At 46.0% G+C, this 12,895-nt stretch overlaps 1 protein-coding gene across 1 annotated transcript in view; it reads right to left on the bottom strand.

The window, feature by feature from the left end:
* Nucleotides 1-12,895, bottom strand: part of VIPR2 (vasoactive intestinal peptide receptor 2) — a 70,105-nt gene that overhangs the window by 17,738 nt on the left and 39,472 nt on the right. The window contains exon 5 of the mRNA XM_057550567.1: nucleotides 5,199-5,296. Within this exon, the coding sequence (XP_057406550.1) occupies nucleotides 5,199-5,296 (98 nt within the window). The remainder of the gene's footprint in view (nucleotides 1-5,198; nucleotides 5,297-12,895) is intronic.

Below are 12,895 nucleotides of genomic sequence, written 5' to 3'. Positions count from 1 at the left end.
AACAAATACCTCAGCATGACTATCAAAAGACGTCCATGATGTTTACTCAGAGAACCACAGAATATTATTGAAAGAAATTAAGAAAACCCAAACCAATGGAAGGATCTACTATAATCACTGGTTGGATGATTCAAAACTGTAAAGATGTCCAGTCTATCCAAGCTGATCTACAGATTCAATGCAATCCAAAATGAAATCCCAGAAGAGTTTTTTTAATGGCTCCTGACAAGCTGATTAAAAAAATTCACATGTAAGTGCAAATGACCAAGCTCTTCCTAGTGAGAAAGAAGAGCTGACAGATTTACACTGCTGGAAGTCAGGGCTTATTATAAAGGTACAGCAATTACAGCAATGTAAAAATGGCACGTGTTAGATCAAGAGGGAAATAGGACAGAACAGGGCATCCAGCCCCTTGATACACAGTCACAAAGATGCCTTTGCAACGCACTGGCACAGGTGGGCTTTCCAGGTAATGGTCCTGGAGAAACTGAATACACATACAGAGAAAGCAAATGAACCTTAACCCCTACCTCACACCATACACAAAAATAAATCACCAGTGGATCATAAACCTATACATGAGAAGTTAAAATAATAAAAATTTCTAGATGATAACAAAGAAGACCATGCCAGAGATATTTTAAACAGGCTCAGGAAGCTCTGACCATAAAGACAGATGGTCAATAGGCTTCATTAAAATGAAGAACTTTCGCCTATCAAAAGACTCATTAGGGGGGTGTAAAGTTGAACCACAGTGCTGGAGATAAAATCTGTGATACCCATATCTGATGAAAGGCTGCTATTACAGGACTCCTAAAAAATTAACTTAAAAAAAGAGAGACAGCTGTACAGAAAAATGAGCAAACACTTGAAATGGTCCTGCAGAAAAAAAAGTTTCCAAACACATTATATCATTATTCACCAGGGAAATGCAAATTAAAAACACAATTCTATATCATTACAGACAACGGGGGTAGGAGGTGGAGTGGAAGGAATCTCCGCCAGGCAGGTGAGCACGTGCAGTACCTAGAGAGACCACACCTGTGCACGGCCTACGACAGGAAAGACATATAAACGTAACATAAATGTGAGTATAAATATAAGTGTGCACACACACACACACATCTGAAGAACTGTGTACATGCGTGCAGGAGAGAACTCACAAGAATGTTCACAGTGGCGCTGCTTGTGGTCGTCCCAAACCGAGAGGCACCCACGTCTCCGTGGACATTGAATGAATAAATGAGTTGTGTTATCTTCACACAGCAATAAAAAAGAACAGGATAACCACACGCAACAATTCGGATGAACCTCCCTGCAAAATGCTGAACTGGGGAGACTTGGGCGTTCCTTCTGTGAGATTCTAAAATAGGCAAAAGCAACGTGTGGTGTCAGAACTCTGAATAACAGTCACCTTCTGGGAAGCGGGTGGTGACGGACACGCAGCGGCCTGGAGATCGGCTCCTGGTGCCAACCCTGCTGGATCGCGACCTGGGCACTGTGCTCTCTGGGGACAAGCGTGGCGCTGCACATGGAGCCCTGCCCACGTCCCTGCACGCACACTTCACTCAGAAAAGTCTATTTCTGTGTATTCAACACGACCCCGGACCTCAGTAATGACGACATTAAATACGCCAGGGGAGCGGTTCTGAAGCTCAGTGACCCTGCGCTGTGGTCCAGCGGCTGCAGGCGCGATGCTGCCTCGGCGTCACGTGCTTCCCGTGCTGGGAGCTCTCATCTCTCCAAACCCTTTTCTCTCTTTTCTTCTTTTCTCTGCTCCTCCTCCCTCTCCCTCTCACCGCGTCTCTCCACTGAGTGGGGCTGGGGTTTGCTGCTGCCCCCCAGGTGGGCACAGCCCCTCCAGGTCAGCAAGCTGTCCAAACGCGTCACGTTGCCGGGTCTCTCAGCGACGTCTTCACCACACATTTAAAGTTTCATTTCCAGGTACAGGTCTAACCGATGATGGGTGTAACCGAAAGTGTGTCTCCCGATGAGCCAGGCTGGGATCCGCCCCTGATGGTGGCGTGAATGGACCCCCGAAGGTGAACGGGGTGAAGGCGGTGGGGGACCGGGGCCCTGCGCTCACCCGCTCAGCAGCCTGGGACACACGGCACCCCCGAGGCCTCCTTCTCTAACTGGTAAAGCTGGGACCTGAGAGCACTTACCTGGTGGAGGTGTCGTAAGGACCAAATGAACAAGCCCCCATGAAAAGCGTGGCACGGTGTGTTAGCAATTACTGCTGCTATTCCTGGGCCTGCGAGGACCGGGGCTGCCTCGTCAGTGCCTGGACCACAGGCCGCGCTCGAGGGTGCCAGCAACAGTGACCACCCGCGACTCCCACACAGAACTAGGCCCTGCGTTTGACACCCAAGTCTGCATGACCTTCGGGAAAGAAAGAGATGACGAGATGAGATGCTCCGTTTCTCCGCCGTAAAGTAAGAACCTAAGTGTCCATTGACAGATGAATGGATAAAGAAGATGAGGCACATATATACAATGGAATATTACTCAGCCATAAAAAGAAACGAAATTGAGTTATTTGTAGTGAGGTGGATGGACCTAGAGTCTGTCATACAGAGTGAAGTAAGTCAGAAAGAGAAAAACAAACACCGTATGCTAACACTTATATACATGGAATCTAAAAAAAAAAAAGCTTCTGATGAACCTAGGGGCAGGACAGGAATAAAGACACAGACGTAGAGAATGGACTTGAGGACACGGGGAGGGGTAAGGGTAAGCTGGGACGAAGTGAGAGAGTAGCATTGACATATATGCACTACCAAATGTAAAATAGATAGCTAGTGGGAAGCAGCCGCATAGCACAGGGAGATCAGCTCGTTGCTTTGTGACCACCTAGAGGGGTGGGATAGGAAGGGAGGGAGGGAGACGCAAGAGGGAGGAGATATGGGGATATATGTATACATATAGCTGATTCACTTTGTTATACAGCAGAAACTAACACAACATTGTAAAGCAATTATGCTCCAATAAAGATGTTAAAAAAAAAAAAACATGGTTGCTTGATGCTTTCTTAGCTTATGGGCTATATTTTGGAGAAAAATGTTCGATGACTGCAAAGAATTGTGTTTCCTGGGTGTAATCACGAGGACAATGGAGCGTGTTTTTTTTTCCCCTCCCCCCCTGGAGTGTGTTATTTTTATAACATGGATTTTAGAATTAACTCAGTCTCTCAGCTCTCCAGGGAGGTGGCATTGGCAGACGGAAGTGGGAAGGGTGCCCGAGCTGAAGGCAGAGCCTGGGACTGTACTCCAGCCCTGGGCTCTGGGCACTTTTTCCTGGGATCATTACACACTGAACCAGCAGAATGACAGCCAATGCAGACATGTCCTTTTTCTAACTAAGAAGTGTCACCTGCAGGTGAAGAATGATGTCCACGTAAAGAAGACTGTGATATGCATAAAACCATTTGAGATTCTCTTAATGGATCGTGACCATATTTGCAGTAATTCCAAAATGCTATTGCTGGCTAGTTAAATATGTCATGAAGTACAAACCTGAGGAAAATTGCTGTGTCAAGGATATGGATTGCTCAACATAGGAGCTCTTTAAAAACAAACTGAAATTTTTCTAATTCAAGTTACCCTGTGCTGGCTTACCTCCCTAAATGTTTCCTTTCTTTTTTATATTTAACAATTTCAAGATTTAAAAATGTACAATAAAATACAGAAGATAGCAGAACAAATATTAATACCAGTGTTTTTTTAAGAACTTTTTCTTATCATATAAAATATGATAGGTCTTCCCCACACTTTTCAAAGTGCAGTTCTGGATTAAAGGCATTGCCTCATTCTTCCTGAGAATTATCAACTACCTGACACAGCCGAGATGCCTGAAACTAGAGGAGCACCAGCTAACGTCTGCTGAGATCTCCGCTACCTGCTCCATCACCTCCACTCACTCATTTTTCTTCCAAGTATGGATCTCCTAATGTTCTAAAAACACTCCATTTGTTATATCACTGATTTTATATGAAGACTGGCCAGCATTTGAACTATGTTTTAGCAAAGGGAAATAAGATATGCGGTATGTGGGAGGAAAATAAAAGTGGAGTTGGTGTTGCCAAGAGAACCTCCAGATGGAGCCAGAGGCTGCGAGGAAGTGAGGCCACCATATCTCAGCCGGACGGGATCTGAGCTCTGACCACTCACTGTCCTGATGAGGCGTCCAGAAGGTCTGCACAGTGTTCCAGAAACTCAGATACATATCAGATCCCAACCCCCGAAAAACTCGTGACAGCCTGTCCCTTAAGGACAATATTTCCTTTTGCATCAGAGCTAATCCTAACTCTTGCCAGACAACTTTAACAACCTGTGGCTTTTGCCTTTACAAGCCCCCGACTCCTTCTCTTCCCTGGAACCCTCTCAGTTTTACCTGAGTCTGTGCTTCTCGAATTGCAATTCCTGAGACCCCAAATAACGCTCTTTGTTCTCTACAGATTGTTTTTTGACAGGTGATCAAAACCCTGTTAAAATAAGCTGGATATGACCCATTTTACTTAAGGCTAGTGATGCTTAAGACATGGATTTAGTCCTAAAAACTAGAACCTTTTCCCAGATAGAAGGGTCTACCTCCCCCCTTGAACCCTGACCACCAGCCGCACAATGTCTGTCATTAGCTCCCAGAGACCTAGCGAGGGTCCAGGAGCAGGGGAAAAGCAGGAGCCATTCAGAGAGCACCTCCCACAAGCCATGTAGGCTCCATCAGCCTCCATGTAGACGCACAGAGAGGTTAAGCAATTTTCCAAGGTCACACAGCTGCTAAGAGACTGACCCAGGATTTGAACCTGTCCTCATGCTCCTGAACACATGACAGTGTCTCTTAACAGAGCACCCACTGTGAGGCCCAGATGTGGGTGCTTCTGAGTGGGAGGGGAAGGCCAGGGTGCCTCTGTATTTTCAAAGCATTTGCATATTGCTGTTTAGTAAATAACAGTTGAACTGCATTCTTATCCATGGTCAGTATTGTCTCTTCATATGAGAAATGCAGAGTATTTAAATACAAACGTCAACATTAGCATCATATTTCATGCTGGCATTTTCCCAGGGAGTTTGGTTGGCTCGGCACAGAGGAGGGCTTGGAGCCAGTGGTTTCTGCCCTCCTCTGATGGGCCTAGATGGCTTAAATGGATGATTTCCTGTCTCACGTTTTTGGCAGGATTGCTCATTTCTGCTACTTACCTGAAGAGGCAAAGAATTATGCTTCCGGTTGTAAGGGAAATCAGAGAGACACTGTAGCCCAGGGTGTAAATGGCCTTCACCAGAATATAAAACGTGATCTGAAAGAGAGGAAAATGCATCTGTAAGCTCCTGGCGGCCGGCACTGGACAGCGGGCCGGGTTCCTGATCCCACCGTGCGTTCCCTCCAGGTCGGGCTGTGGGCGGCTGATGCTGGCATGCACGAGGCAGCATTGTCTTGGAGTTCCACCTCCACCCTGAGCCAGAAATGCACCCTAAACACCCACCTGTTCCCTTATAATTCATTGTGAACAACCCGGGACGGTTTCCATAAAGCAAACCTGCCTGGAGGGAGCCGCCTGGACGTGGGGACCACGTTCGGAGGAGGCCTCGAGGCGCTGCCCCGAAGCAGCAGCTTGGACGCGCTCAGCCCTCCAGGTGGGAGAGAGAAAAACCACCGAGCTCGTCTTAACCTCCGGCAGCGAGCAGCCCGCTGAGGCGGGCGCTGGCCCAGCCCTGCGGTCTTCCCCGGGGCCACCCTGCCAGCTCCCGCTAGAACCAAGCGGGTCTGGACCAGGAAGACAGCACCCCACATAGGGGCTGCCGCCTCCCGCAGGGTGTGTTCTTGCTTCCCCAGTGAATTCCTGGAGTGATCTGGGCCTTAAGTCAGCGAAGACGGCGGAGCTAAGCGTGAAGAAACGGCAAATCCTGCCTCGAGTGACCCCGTCCGAGGCCTCACAGGTCGGTGTGTGGGATTTGTCGCTTCGTGGCTTCCAGCCTGCGGGGGAGAAAGCAGAGGGCGAGCTGGGCTTCTGAGCTGTCCTCGGAAACCCTGATTTTAGGTTCTGTCCCTCTCCTGTTCTCCTCCTGACGCAGGATTACAGGCAGGACTGGGGTGTTCGGAGCAGCTGCCACTGCGTCACCTGTGGCAACGGTTCAGGTTACACAGTTGGAAAATGAAATATTTCAAACCCACTCAAAGCACAGAAAACAACGTGACGACCACACACACACCTGCAGACGGACGCCAGAACCAAACCGGCAACTGAGTAAAACCACGGGGGCCCAGCGCTGACCCCGAGGCTTGACCCTGCCCCCCGTGTGCCTTTCACCTTCACGCGTGTGTCTGTGCTGCGGTCTTGACGGGGTTATTGGGTGGTTTCTTCTGCACACGCACCCCCACCCTCATCAGCTGCGCTGCGTGCTGTCCTGCGCCGTCTCACCCTGTTTTTTAGCTACCCGCCCTTTATTATTGCTTTAAATTGTCTTTGCTGGGTTTCCCCATGTTTACTTTTTTTTCTTACATTTTTCTTGCTTCTCAGTTCTTCCTTCTGGTGTCTTCTTTCCCCCGAAGCACACTCCTTACGTACGTTTAGTGGGGGTCTGCGGGTTGTGGACCCATCGGTTTTGTTTCTCTTTCAATTCTGAGCAGCAGCTCAGCGGGTGGGTTCTGAGTAAGGACGAGTCCCCCACGTGGGAGGCGGCTGCGTCCGTGGGTGGGCAATCTGTCTTTAAGATTCTCCGCAGTTTGGTATGTTCTAGTTTCATCACAGTTGCCTGGCTGTGGATTTCCTCTTATTCACGGTGCTTGGGGTGGTCGGGGTCTCCGTCTCTCCTGCTGAGGCTGTGATCAGATTGATGCTGGGCCTCCACCTGATGCCCAGAAGCTGCTCTATTTCCCACCCCTTCGTCCCTCTGCTGCATTCGGGCAGTTTCTTTGGATCTACCTTCCCTGTTCCAGAATTCTCTTTTCATCTGTATCTGATTCGCTGTTTGATGTATCTACTTGATTTTCATTTTTTAAAATTATAGTTGATTTACAATGTTGTGTTAGTTTCAGGTGTACAGCAAAGTGATTCAGTTATATATGTGTGTGTATATATATATATACATATACACACACACACACATATATATTTTCTTTTTCAGATTCTTTTCCATTATAGGTTATTATAAGATACTGAATATAGTTCCCTGTGCTATACAGTAGGATCTTGTTGGTTATCTATTTTACATATAGCAGTGTGCATATCTTAGTCCCAAACTCCTAATTTATCCCTCCCCCACTTTGCCCTTTGGTAACCATAAGTTTGTTTCCTATGTTTGCGAGTCTGTATCTGTTTTGTAAATAAGTTCATCTGTATCATATTTTAGATTCCACATATAAGAGATATCATACGATATCTGTCTTTCTCTATCTGACTTACTTCACTTAGTGTGATAATCTCTAGGTCCATCCATGTTGCTGCAAATGGCATTATTTCATTCTTTTCTATGGCCGAGTAGTACTTCATTGTATATATGTACCACATCTTCTTGATCCATTCATCTGTCGATGGACATTTAGGATGCTTCCATGTCCTGGCTATTGTAAACAGTGCTGCTATGAACATAGGGGTGCATGTATCTTTTCAAATTATAGTTTCCTTTGGATATATGTCCAGGAGTGGGACTGCTGGATTGTATGGTAATTCTATTTTTAGTTTTTTAAGGAACCTCCATACTGTTTTCCATAGTGGCTGTATCAATTTACATTCCCACCAACAGCGTAGGAGGGTTCCCTTTTCTCCACACCTTCTCTAGCATTTATTATTTGTAGATTTTTTTTAATGATGACCATTCTGACCGGTGTGAGGTGATACCTCATTGTAGTTTTGATTTGCATTTCTTTGATAATTAGCAATGTTGAGCGTATTTTCATACGCTTATTGGCCATCTGTATGTCTTCTTTGGAGAAATGTCTATTTAGGTCTTCTGCCCTTTTTTTTTTTAAATTAATTAATTTATTTTTGGCTACGTTGGGTCTTCATTGCTGCGCGCGGGCTTCCTCTAGTTGTGGTGAGCAGGGGCTACTCTTCGTTGCGATGCACGGGCTTCTCATTGTGGTGGCTTCTCTTGTTGCAGAGCACGGGCTCTTGGCACACGGGCTTCAGTAGTTGTGGCATGGGGGCTCAGTAGTTGTGGCACGGGGGCTCAGTAGTTGTGGCTTGCGAACTCTAGAGCATAGGCTCAGTAGTTGTGGCACACGGGCTTAGTTACTCCGTGGCATGTGGGATCTTCCTGGACCAGGGCTCGAACCCATGTCCCCTGCATTGGCAGGCGGATTCTTAACCACTGCACCACCAGGGAAGTCCCTGCCCATTTTTTTGATTGGGTTGTTTGGGGTTTTTTGGTTGTTATTGAGTTGTATGAGCTGTTGGTATATTTTGGAAAGTAAGCCTTTGTTGGACGCTTTGTTTGCAAATATTTGCTCCTATTCCGTAGGTTGTCTCTTCGTTTTGTTTATGGTTTCCTTTGCTATGCAAAAGTTTATAAGCTTGATTAGGTCCCATTTGTTTATTTTTGCTTTTATTTCTATTGCCTTGCGAGACTGACCTAAGAAAACACTGATTTGATTTATGTGAGAGAATGTTTTGCCTATGTTCTCTTCTAGGAGGTTTATGGTGTCCTGTCTTATATTTAAGTCTTTAAGCCATTTTGAGTTTATTTTTATGTATGGTGTGAGGGAGTGTTCTAACTTCATTAATTTACATGCAGCTGTCCAGCTTTCCCAATACTACTTGCTGAAGAGACTGTCTTTTCTCCATTGTATATTCTTGCCTCCTTTGCCAAAGATTAATTGACCGTAGGTGTGTGTGTTTATTTTTGTGCTCTCTATTCTGTTTCATTGATCCATGTGTCTGTTTTTGTGCCAATACAATGCTGTTTTGATTACTGTAGCTTTGTAGTATCATCTGAAGTCTGGGAGGGTTATGCCTCCCCTTTGTTCTTTTTCCTCACGATTGCTTTGGCAATTCTGGGTTTTTATGCTTCCATATAATTTTTAGGGTTACTTGTTCTAGTTCTGTGAAAAATGTCATGGGTAATTTGATAGGGATGGCATTAAATCTGTAGATTGCTTTGGGTAGTATGCCATTTTAACAATAATAATTCTTCCAATCCAAGAGTATGGGATAGCTTTCCATTTTTAAAATCATCTGTAATTTCCTTTATCAATGTTTTATAGTTTTCAGCATTTAAGTCTTTTAACTCCTTGGTCAGGCTTATTTCTCAGTGTTTTGTTCTTTTTGATGCAATTTTTAAAGGGATCTTTTTTTTTTTCTACTTTCCCTTTCTGATATTGCATTGTTACTGTAAAGAAATGCAACAGATTTCTGTATGTTTTAATTTTCTTTTTTTTTTTTAAGGTCTATTTTTTCTCCCAGATCAGGTCCTTTTAGGAGTATCTCATTTTTGGTTATTTTCAATTTCTTCTTTTTTTAAAAAAACATTAAAAAAAAAAATTTATTTATTTTGTTTATTTTTATTTTTGGCTGTGTTGGGTCTTCGTTGCTGTGCACAGGTTTTCTCTAGTTGTGGCAAGCAGGGGCTACTCTTCGTTGCGGTGCGTGGGCTTTTCATTGCAGTGGCTTCTCTTGTTGCAGAACACGGGCTCTAGGTGCACAGGCTTCAGCAGTTGTGGCTCACAAGCTCACTAGTTGTGGCTCATGGGCTCTAGAGCGCAGGCTCAGTAGTTGTGGCGCACGGGCTTAGTTGCTCCACAGCATGTGGAATCTTCCTGGACCAGGGCTTGAACCCGTGTCCCCTGCATTGGCAGGCAGATTCTTAACCACTGCGCCACCAGGGAAGCCCTAACAAAACATTTTAAACGCACTTATTTGTATTCTTTGCCTGATGAATCCATCGTCTCCAGTTTCGAGGATGTAGTTTCACTGTTCGTCATCTGCTGACTGGTTCTTTGTGTAGTTTGTACATTTAGGTGTGAGCTCATCTTTGGGGTTGATCTACGGGAATTTGGGAGGCCTGGGCAAGGATTTCCTTCCAGGAGAACCCGTGTTTGCATCTGCCAGGCTCCCCGATGCTACCAGTTCAGGAATGCTCTACCTGGATGTCTCAGCTCAGAGTTTCCATAGTGGGCAGCACAGCAAGAAAACCCAACTTGGAGGAAGGCACACCTGTCGTGACAGATTCTCGGGAAAGCCCGGTAGATGGGAAGGAAGACACCCCAAAAGGGGAGCTGGCAAAGGAAACAAGTTAATCATGACCTAGGAAAAGCCTGCGCCCATTAGCAATGAACCAGGTGCAACTAAAATAATAAGATAGCATTTTTGTTTGTTTTATAAAATTGGTGATAACTGAAACAATATGAAACTGCTGGTGAAGGTATTAGCTAAATGGGCATCACATCTCTTCCTAGTGGAAACATGCATTGGCACATTTTTTGGAAAGCCGTTTGACAGTATAATTAAAAACATTAAAAATATCCTTGTCTTACTTCACATCCTTTAACCAGGAATTTGAGATGTGTGCACAGGTTTGTTTATTGATTAAAATAACAAGATATTAGAGAAAACCTAATTTGTGAACAACTGAGTAAATTCAGCATATTCATAAAATAGAATATCACACTGCCCTTAAAAATCTTGTTTTCGAAGGATACTGACTGATTTAAGAAAATGTTCATGATACATTTTATAAAACAAAACAAGAAGAGTGTACATTAAGTACAATGGTAATTTTGAAGTAAATACATAAAAACGGGGAAGAGACGGGGGTGATGTACTGCTCACGTGTTCCTCTTGGAAGGTCCCCCCTTTCCTGTACACACTAGTGCATGTATGATCAGAGGGGCAGAAACGGGAACAGGTTACGCACGCACCACACGAGAACAGTGGCTGTTCACAGGTTTGTAACAGGGCCTTCAGTCTTCAGTTCCCGGTAAAATTACTATCAAGTCCCTAAGGGAGAAAATACCTATTTTCTTTGTCACCTGTAACATCCATAATCTGCACCACAGACTTCACAAAACAACTAAAGGTGCAAACCCCTGGGGGAAACGCAGTGATTCCAGGGCTCATTCTCCCCTCCTAATTTCTTTGAGATGAGAATGTGCTGCTCCCCTTCCGGGTGAGGGACTTACTTAAATGTTCCATTGTAATAATTTTTTGATACACAAAAGATTTATTCCAAATGTCTGGCTGAATTTAATATTCATTTTTGACCCTATCAGGATAATAGGATGACATCCTCCCAAAACTCATTCTTATGAGCTTTATGAGTTTATAGAAGTCTTAGGAGTAGACATCTACAAGGACTTGTTTCCCTTAAGCCAACAAAGGGTGATCAAAGAACATGTAGGACACTCTGCAGTTTTTAACTCTTTTCTTTGTAAGTATTTTGGGCATCCACTATGCTTGAGGTCCATGAAAAGGAACCTGCCACCTCCTTCCTTATCCTGCATAAACATTCACTTTTGTATTTAAGGTTGTATTCTTTTTCTTACAGAAAGTCCTCATACTGTTTAAGCATGAGGCCCACAGGACGATTCCTGGGCGTGTGGCCTCACTTGGTGTGGAGAGCAGAGGAGAACCTGGGTGGGGGGCACTTGCTCCCGAAGGTGATTAAATGACAGGTGTCCACGAACACCGGTCCACACTGGTGGGCCTGAGAATGTCGCCAGTGGGACGCCCGAGGGGCAGGCGGGGGACACATTTCCAGGGATTTGGCACGAGCCCCCCCACCCCCTGACACCGGATGCCCACGTACCAGGATTCCTGCCACCGCGAGGTTTTACCCGGGAAGATGATCTCAAACAGTCACACGTTACAATCGCAAGTTTGAGAATGGATTTACTTGTAAAAAAGTACTTGAATATGTGTCGCCATCATCACATGATCAGGCAGCGAGGAAAACAGTTCAGGAATGCTCCCCTTTCTCAGCGCTTCTGAGGGGCCTGTGGTGGGCAAGCACAGGACCCGCCGCTCTGAGCCTTCCGTTGGGGGTCCTGCCTGGGAGGAGATGGCGGCCCTTCCCCACTGGCTGTCACCCAGGGCGGCTTCCTAGTCCCCAGCAAGTGTGTGGGACCGGGTGACGTGCAAGTCCTCTTCCGGCTCTAACTTTCCATAATCATACATTGCCCTGGAGCTACACGGCATAGCCCTTCTCAAGGAACACTGCGGGCTGGCCAGTGTTTCCAAACACTGAGTCATAACTAGGCGACTGAAGCCTCCGTTTGCCTGGGCCAGGCCTGGTTTATGTCTGCTGTCCCGGAGCGACTATTAATAGCTCCCCTTTTTCTCTTGAGAGGCCAGGTTTGGCCGACCTTTTATACGATAACCCTATTTATAACCCAGTAGTGGGTCATGCAATCAATTTCCTAGGTAACAACCAACATTTAAAGAAGGTAGCACAGAAAATGTGGCTTTGTGAAATGTCTGTGTTGGGTCACAGTGTGAAATGCATTTCCAACTGTGGATTTTAATTAAAAAACGTTGAAAGCCCCTTGGCTGGACCAGAGGCCCCTGGTTCAGGAAACTTTCTGATTAGAACCTCGCCTGGCCCGTCGCCTCACTCTTCGGCTGAGGTGAAGCACCCTGCGTGTTCTCTTCTGAACCTGCTGATGCCACGTGCATCGCTGTCTGGGAAACAGTGGCTTCTGCCAGGCCTTTTAGTAACGATTAACCTTCGCACGAAGGGCCGAGGGGATGCAAGTGAAGCCACCACCGCTACCCAGCATCTGTCTAAGGACGGGCCCCCCTTGAACAGAAGGCACAGCCCCTGTCTCCGGGGTATGGAGGTCTTGCTGGGCAAATAAGACCAACACAGACCCCGAAGCATGCTGACCCGTGTCTCTCGCTCTGAACTCAGAGCGAGTGGCCGAGGCGTGAGCAGGGGCCGGAGGGCAGGTGGTGGAGAGGGCA

The sequence above is a fragment of the Balaenoptera acutorostrata genome, chromosome 7 (assembly GCF_949987535.1).
Source record: "Balaenoptera acutorostrata chromosome 7, mBalAcu1.1, whole genome shotgun sequence".
NCBI classification, from domain to species: domain Eukaryota; kingdom Metazoa; phylum Chordata; class Mammalia; order Artiodactyla; family Balaenopteridae; genus Balaenoptera; species Balaenoptera acutorostrata.
This window is presented reverse-complemented; position numbering and strand designations above follow the sequence as displayed.